Source organism: Microcebus murinus, chromosome 17 (assembly GCF_040939455.1).
Source record: "Microcebus murinus isolate Inina chromosome 17, M.murinus_Inina_mat1.0, whole genome shotgun sequence".
Lineage (NCBI taxonomy): Eukaryota > Metazoa > Chordata > Mammalia > Primates > Cheirogaleidae > Microcebus > Microcebus murinus.
In genome coordinates, this window is record NC_134120.1 from 15,135,335 (window position 1) to 15,144,017 (window position 8,683).

Genomic DNA, 8,683 nt, shown 5'->3' on the forward strand with positions numbered 1-8,683 from the left:
CCCCAAGGGTAGGTTACTGTTGCTTATTACTCTGTACTAGAGTTGTGGGGGTAGAGGACTTTTCCATTCTCTTGCTCCAGCAGCAATCCTAGGTATGATCCATGCATCCATGCCTTGGGGTGAGATCTTCCTCTCCACATCTCCCCCTTCCCCCCAGCTTGCCTTGTATCTGTGGCAAGTCTTGGGAGCACATTTCCTGCTGCTCCCCGAGAAGTAGCAGATATTTGCCTGGGGTCTGCAAAACAAAATTTGCTGATCTGCCCCAGTGACTTGAGGCTTTTGCACCAAAGGGTTGAAAGTAGGAAAGTTACATAGTAAGACTTTTTTAAGATTTATTATTCATACATAAATGTGAAGAATAGGTGAGGGTTGAATAAGACTGGTAGGGGGCAAAGAGACTAGAGATAAAGCAAATATAAGGAAGGCCTCATATTTATTTTGGTGCTCACTGTGTGAAGTATTACACTAAGTGGGGTGTTTGTGTCTGAAATCTCATTTGATAACTGCTTCATAAGGAAGATTTTTATTAGCCCAGTTTCACAGATGAGAAACTAAGGCTCACTCACGTAGCTCAAGTACCTCATGTAAGATTCAAGCCTAAGACCTGTACCCTTGCTGCTGTCCAGCTGTGGTAGCCCCTACCCTGCCGTGGTGGCCACTACTCTGCTGTGATCACAGGGATGGCAGGGAGCAGACAGTTATGAGATGTTAAAGAGGTAGAATGCACAGGAACTGGCCACTGGATAAGGAGGTTGTAGAAATAGGAAGACTCTCAAGTTTCTGGCGCGAGTGGATGGATGACTGTTGGTCCATGAAAAGAGAGGAACATGGGGGAGAAGTCATTTTTGACCATAGTGAAATATTGAAAATGCCCATGGGACATCCCAGTGGAGCTGTCAGAAGGCAGACGGCAGAGTGCAAAGAGAAACAGCTGTAGGGGACCTAGGCTATCATCAGCCGGGGACGTTTGTCCTTCTTACGTACGGGCTGTGAGTTAATGAGGTGTTCTTTGATTACAGGCTCACCAGGACCAAAGGGGAGCCCAGGCTTCCCCGGTATGCCAGGCCCTCCTGGGCAGCCCGGCCCCCGGGGCTCGATGGGACCCATGGGACCATCTCCTGATCTGTCCCACATTAAGCAAGGCCGGAGGGGCCCCGTGGTCAGTATCTTATCAGACATCCACTTACTGTTTTGGGGGCAAGTGTGTCTTTGACCCATGCTTTTCGCCTCCTGTTAAATCAGACCCTTTTGTCTTGCAGGGTCCGCCAGGTGCCCCGGGAAGAGATGGTTCTAAGGTGAGTGGTCTTTGCAATCCAATCATTTCTCACTTTCTGCCTGTTGCATGGACAGCCAGGAAGCTCAGCAAGCACTGTTTCCCATCCCCATTTTGTGCGTGACAGAATTGAGGCACAGGTATACTTTTTCTAAATCTGGGGACAAAATCTAAAAAGCCATTTTTGCAAAGTATAAAACCAACCCTAAAAACAAAACCAACCACTAAAACTGCTCCTAGGAAAAACAACCGCTATAAATTATAAATAAGCCTCTGCGTTGCGAAAGTCGCATGTGTTTTTCTGTTTAACCAGAGTCATTTGATAGGCTTGTTTCTCGTGTGTTCCCATTCCTGTGAGATGTTCAAGGGCAGGGGAAGTCCCACTCTGTGAGAGTGGGTAGCGTCACTTCGAGCGCCGCCTGCTACTTGCCTCATAAAGAAGCCAGCGTGAGTCACTGTGGAAAGTTGTTATTCCGCACGCTGTCGGGAAATACGGACACTCCTCTCATCAGATATGGTTTGAAAATGTATGGCTTCTGGGGAAATCAGAATGAGAGACACTTGCCCCAAGCAGTTCTGTTTGAATAAGTGGTCCCATGAGTCCAACTTCAATCCTACATATGTTTTCTATGGAAAATATTTGTTTTGTGCAAGGCAGTGGTTATGGTGGGTAAATAGAAACCACGGTGGTGGCATCCATGTGGCCCAGAAAGCTAACCCTGGCCTTTGTGTTTTTAGGGGGAGAGAGGAGCACCTGGGCCCCGGGGGTCTCCAGTAAGTAGCGCTGTCTGTCCTGCCTTCCCAGTGGGAATGTTCTCGGGGATGCAGCTCTTCTGAGCCGATAAGTCGGTCTTAGAAGCAAAAGCCCCTTCCAGCCATTACTCAGCCAGCCTGAACGGAGCTCTGTGGTTAGGAAGAGCCACAGAAGCCTTTAGCAACTGGTTTGGATTTATTTTAAAATTGTTTTCTCTTGTTGTTTTTTTCTTTTTTCGTGGCTGATCTTTATTTGGAATGTCTTCTCTTAAGGTTCAAAACCCCAATATGCCATGAGTCACTTTCCAAGTATATCATAAAACATCTGAAAGGATGAGGAAAGAAATCTTTGGGATTAAGTTATAACTCTGAGCACTTGAGAATTTAGCTGCCTCTATAACCCCAGCAGGCCGAGTGACCATCACTTTCAGGAGGTGCAAAGGCCTGCAGGGCTGCTCGGGACCTGAGGATAAATTAGTTGCATATGTGCATAGGTCTGGGAGATTAAAAAAGGAAATTAGTAGTATCCAAAAGCACAGAACTAACTGAAGCAACTCCACTGCTTCTGAAGAAGTCGGGGTCATTTCTGAAGAAAGACCAAGAGGCCTGGCCACAGAGGTGGGAGGTGTGGGTTCCCATCTCAACTCTTCTGCCTGTTAGCTTTCTGACCTTGGGCATGTCACTTAGCATCTCCGGGCATTCATATCCCCACCTGTACGGTGGCAGCAGTGGAGTCCGATCCACCACGCCTCAAGTGGTTATTGTGAAGGTCAAATGACATCAAAGTGCTATGCCTCTCCACGTACTTTACCATGGAAGCCACTGCTTCTAAGGTGGTAGCCACGACAGCGGTGATTGTGGTGTGGGTATGACAATTGTACTATGTGCTTCGATAGGCCCAGAACACGCATGTTTCCATATATTTTTTTACCATGCCCCACACAGCACAACATGGAAATAAATTAAGACTTAATAAATACTATATTGATGGTAAAGGATGTTCAATAAATAGAAAAATTAGGAAGCTTTGCTTTAGACCTTTCCAAGTTTAATGAGAAATTGAAAAGAAATCTTCCAGATTCCTTTGGAAAGTAACCTAGGACAGTGATTCTCATATATATATATATATATATATATTTTTTTTTTGTCTACGAGGTAGGAGGGGGGAAGGTGCCTGTGTCACAGAGCTCGCATGTGTGGTGGGGGATTAGGAGACACTGCGGTGGCTCCCCAGGCCCCTATAGCTCCTTGTGTTGACTCCACTGGGGCCCAGAGTTACCAGGACTGTGGTTGCCAGCAAGCAGCAGGGCTGGCGAATCATGGAGGCCCCGAGGCCGTTGCTGTCTGTCCTGCCCTAGCTTTGATTCCTCCTGTGTGCGCAGGGACCCCCTGGCTCTTTCGACTTCCTGCTGCTGATGCTGGCCGACATCCGCAACGACATCGCCGAGCTGCAGGATAAGGTGTTCGGGCACCGGACTCACTCCTCGGCAGAGGACTTCCCTTTACCTCAGGAACTTTCCAGCTTCCCAGAAACCGTGGACTTGGGCTCTGGAGATGACCACCCGAGAAAAACAGAGGCGAGAGACTTGGGAGCCCCCGCAGATTTTTATCCGTAGCACAGCCCAGTATCTTCATGCCAAAGAAAGAGAAAGAAGAGCATTTTCACTTGCAGTTAAATCATCTAAAGAGAAGAAAAACACCACTGGAGACCTAGAAAAGATCATTTCTTTAATCTTGTCCTGACTTCTCCCTACTCCTTTTTTTCCATATACTATTTTCAGAGCCACCCACGAGACCTACTACAGACATGAGGGAGTGAAAGGCTGACATACGTGCTTCTCACTCTGAGGGTCAGTTGGGGTGGCTTGCATTGGGATTATTCTTCTCCATCTTATTTTTTCTGGAACTTCTGGATTTCAGTTAAGTTAGTGTCTTAAAATTTGGCAGAATACCAAAGAGGGAAATATGGCAAGGTGAGCTCTAAAAAAATGTGAGGCTCTTTCTGGGGGGAAAAACAGATGTGTGTTCAAAATAGACTGTTCTGGTATCAAAACTAGGGCTCTTCAATTAAAAAGCAGTGAGGAGGACAATCATGCTGATTTACCTTGGTGGGTAATTCTTTTTTCTTGTCCATCTAGTAGATTCTAAATATTCTGTGCTTTTATATACAACCTTGTTTCCCAAATTTGGTTTATAAAAAGAAAATTAAGGAGTGGAGATTAGAGAAGATGGTGAAGAATTAGCTATATATTTATTGTCATGGGTTGCCACATCTTAAAATTCAAATATGGTGATTAAGGGATCATGCCATGCTTATCCATAAGTATCCTATTTGCAGAGGAATAAACCCTCCTTTTGAAAAACAGTGAAGGAATGAAATGCCCTGGTTCACGTTAGAACAACAGGCTCCAGGTTTGCCAGAACATTTTAAAGCTATTTGATCTAAAGAGCAGGGCCTCTCCATAAAGCACAGAGGATTTGTTGAATAAGGGTGGCTGGCCCTTAGGGAGAGGTGCAGAAGTCCTGGTTCTGACCACGTGCCCAGAAAGTCCCGTTCAGGCCCTGATCCAGGCTGGATCAATGTACGGTGAGACTTGAGACTTAGAGGAGGTTGCTGGCTTGGGTTGTTGGCAAATGGGAAGTGGGGGACCTTGGGCAGGAACTCCGCTGAAGCCATAGCGGCAGTGGCAGGTAGATGTGCCCCCCTTGAGTGTGACAAGTCCTTGTCTGGGGCCAGCCAAACCTGCCACCATATATATTGAGCATAATGCACTATCAAAAGATATCTTGGATGGGGCAGGGGGAAAAAAGCCAGTGGTTTTCCTTGTTTGGAAGGAAGTTCCTTCCTGTGATTCCCATTTTTCCTTCATTTTCTTTAATTAGTCCAAGTTCCAGTTCTTCTAGGCCATTTTCTTAATTTCCTTTTCTCAGCAGTGTGAGAAGCAGTTTCGAAAAGGTTACCTTTCTCGCACTGAGTCAGAGCTTTTTCTCAGAGCACCTGTGGGTGCCAGAGGGGAGCGTGCTCCTGGCGGGGCTTGCTCTGGATTCAGAGGCACCAGGAGCCAGAGACCAGCAGGAGAATCTGCTGCTTTGTGATACTGGGGGAGGGCGGGTGCCTCTTGGTTTCAATGGGCAGCTTACATGTTCCTTAAGCTCTACCTTCTCCCTGGACACACAAAGTGGCTTTTAATCTGCCTTTTCAGGAGACCTTCGCTCTTACACCGAGCTTCCTTTCCTGTTGACTCATGTTAGAGTTTCCCATTTGTCCATCCTGCGATGTCCCTTTACATTTCTGAGAAGTCTTTGGCTTTTTTTTTTCTCTCTATTGTCTTCTGATCTCCATCATGTAACTCCCCTCCTGTGAAAACTTGCTTAAGGAAAATCGCTCTTGTTGTGTTTGGATGCCACTCTTCAGCCTTGTTTTTAAAGAATGGCAGGGGGAGGAGCTCTGACTGCAGGTCTCACCTGGCCGGAGCCACCGTCCTCTCGCTCCTGTCACGTAAGAAACGCGAGACTTGGGTCAGTCAGCGGACGCTGCGTCTTTCACACACACGTTGCTATTTCTTACTTATGCAAAGTCCCCAGTGACTGTCCCCTAACGTTTCGAAAGTGGAGGCAAACACATTCTCAATGCTCTTTCTCTAGCATCCAGCATCCTTCCCCTCCCCATCAGTCTCTCCAGAACTCGACAGTCATGGCAGAGGGCCCCGCCAACACGGTTTATGAAGAGATGAACTGAACAGCGGTTGATTCTCATCTGGAATGTCGTCTTGAATGTTTGTGTGCTGGTACAGCAAGGTATTTAAAGGGTGAAGATGGATGAATGCTTAAAAAAAAAAAAAAAACTATGTACAGGCTCTATGAGAGATGATTAAGTCCGTCCTTGATTTTTTTTTCAAAAAAGAAAATGAGGAATTGTATTACCTTTTCTTTTTCTTGATAGTGAACTGTATTTAGAAATGTGATCTTTATTACCAGGTGCTCATAAAATGCAACCGAACTGCATATTTGGTCCTAGGCTAGGATAATATATTAAAAGAAAAACCAGTAATAATATCTGGATTTCATGAGACCATTCTAGATGATGATCTCTAGCAAAATCACACAACGACCTGTATTTTATGTCAATTTGCTGGACCAGGTCAATTTGGAAAATAATTATTAATCCTCAGACTTTCAAAACGTGGACTAATGCAAGACTAATATGTGTTCTGTATGCCCTAATTCATTTTTCAAAGGTAAGATACCATAAGGCATTGTTACTTCTAACGTATCTTTTAGCTATGGATAGAAAATCAAAGCTTCACCATCTAAACAGGACTTGTGCTTAAAACCTAATGGGAGAGACATTTTTTGGATAAAATTTCCTGCAGTTTGACTAAGTCCCTTCATGTTTCACTTCCTCAACCCCTTAGTAGAAATCTTGACTTCAGTTGTGTGCGTGCACCTTCCTGGCTAGGACTTAGAGTAGGACTTGATAAGTTGCCTCTGTTTTAGCATGCTGCCTTTTCACTCCTTCTGAGTTAATTCCCAACACCTGGCACAGGATTAATTGGCCAACGTCATTTCTACTGTACACACTCAGACTGGTGTGTCTGTACCTGACAGGCAACTAAGAAATGCTCATTGGTGTTAGGGAATGGACAGGGGAGTGTCACTCCACCAGATACCAGGTGGAGAGAACCCTGGTTCTGGTCGTGCTCCCTCGGCAAGATTCCTAACTACTGTGGGCCGTGGGAGCCCTGTTGCCAGACATGCAGGAGGGCTTCTCCACGCCAGGAATCACCTTGGGCTTTCAGGTGACAACTCCCCCGTCATATTTTGGGTGTCACTCCCCTCCCTCCATCCCACAGAGATAGCCATGGCAGCCTCATTCTGCAAGCTTAACATCTTTCAGATAACCTTCCTAAAAAGGAAAGTTATTTGCAGGATCCGGGCCAAACAACTAGTAGAATAGAGCCATCTAAAGTTATTAATAATGAATTCAGGGAAATAGATGAAATTTTTCCTGGCACAGTCAGCATGTATGTTTCACAACAAGTCAAAAAAATAATTTTCCATTTGGAAAAAAATACACACAATGGCCATAATTGTTAAAGCATAAAATCTTGGACTTTACATGCTCCTTCCACAAATGTTACTGCTTTAGGGAAATCATAGAAAAGGACCCTTCTACTCCCCGGGGGATCTCAGCATTCTTTGTTAGATTCTTAAAGCGAGTGCCCTGAGGAATTTCATGTGTGCCATGAGTTTGTGTTTATTTCACGGTGACTGGTCATATATCACAGTAGCTCTGTTGTTCATTATTTATACCAGGTCCATGTAACAGTCAAACTAGTATTAATATTCCAACAGTTATGGATGTGATACTATGAAGTGCCTGGGTATGATTGTATATGCTTAATAACAAAGTTATTTTTCTTATGTGGCTCTACTGTGTTTTGTCCTGACACTCAGTTTTGTGCTTCGGGTCATCTTTTTACCATATGACTGCGAGGAGACATAGAGGCACATTTTTCCTAAGAGCTGGCTCTACGTTCTGGGTAGACCACCTCCTGAGGTCTGGGTGTGATCTGAGCATTTAAGTCTAAATTGAGGTTTGAAGACCCAAGTGCCACTGAGTCTGGGTCTCAGAGGCCCATTTCCTAGCCGAGCCCCCCAGCGTGGGACTTCAAGAACTCTCGGGGGCGTGATGGAGGTGCCTTAAGAGCTCACAAAGGAGAGGCCTGAGGATTCTCTGTGCCCTCCACCCCCAACACTGCACCCAGAGTGCCTCCGTTTCCAATGGGTTTTCTGTTTTAGATCAGAATCGCACATAAAATGCCTTTGTTGGGGATAGGGGGCGACACCATGGTGCACACCTGTAGCCCTAGCTACTTGGGAGGCTGAGGTAGGAGCATCACTTGAGCCTAGGAGTTCAAAGCCAGCCTTGGCAACATAGCGAGACCCTGTTTCTAAATATATACTTTTTTTTAATATGGTGCTTTCTTCCAAAATGATAGAAGCCCCACGGGCCAGTTTGCTTTTCCTTGAATAAAGCAGGTTTTAAAAAATATATATCCTTTGGGAGTGATGACAGGAAATTGACTACCTAAAAAAAAAAAAAAGAAAAAAGTTCATTAGGACTGGGGTGGGGGGAGGAAGCCCCAGGAGTTGGGAGCTGAAGTCCTCTGTGTGAGAAGAGAAAGAAGTGTCACCACTCGGCCCTACGGGAGATGGAGGTATGTAATAAAAAGGGAGATGGTTATGGTCTAGGGGGCTTTAGCAGTTCTTCGCAGGATGCCTTTTGTGTCTTGAAGTTAACGTATATCTGTACATCTCACTTTCGTTTAGTAAATGTTTAAGCGCCTGCTGTAAGCCAGGCACGGTGCTATGCATCGCAGACACAACAGGGAGCAAACACATCATAATCCCCATCCCCCTGGGGATTTTTGGCAAAACAGATAAGAATCCTCCCAGACAAAATAAATTAATCACACAAATATGCAATTACAAACTGCGATAAGTTCCATGAAGGAAAAGCGTTGGGTGCTCCAAGAGCCGTGAGGCTCGTGCCAGCAGGACCGGCCCTTGGCTGCCCCGTGCACCCACCCCCACCCCGTCACACACTCAGAGCAGCCACGGCAGCTGCACACGACCCCAGCGCCCCTCACAGGG

General features: G+C 45.8%; 1 protein-coding gene across 1 annotated transcript in view; it reads left to right on the forward strand.

Moving 5' to 3' along the window:
• Positions 1–8,028, forward strand: part of CCBE1 (collagen and calcium binding EGF domains 1) — a 199,877-nt gene extending 191,849 nt beyond the window's left edge. The window contains exons 8-11 of the mRNA XM_012745521.3: positions 1,020–1,159; positions 1,260–1,295; positions 2,012–2,047; positions 3,409–8,028. Of these exons, the coding sequence (XP_012600975.2) occupies positions 1,020–1,159; positions 1,260–1,295; positions 2,012–2,047; positions 3,409–3,642 (446 nt within the window). The 3' untranslated portion in view covers positions 3,643–8,028. The remainder of the gene's footprint in view (positions 1–1,019; positions 1,160–1,259; positions 1,296–2,011; positions 2,048–3,408) is intronic.
• The last annotated feature ends 655 nt before the right edge of the window (positions 8,029–8,683 follow it).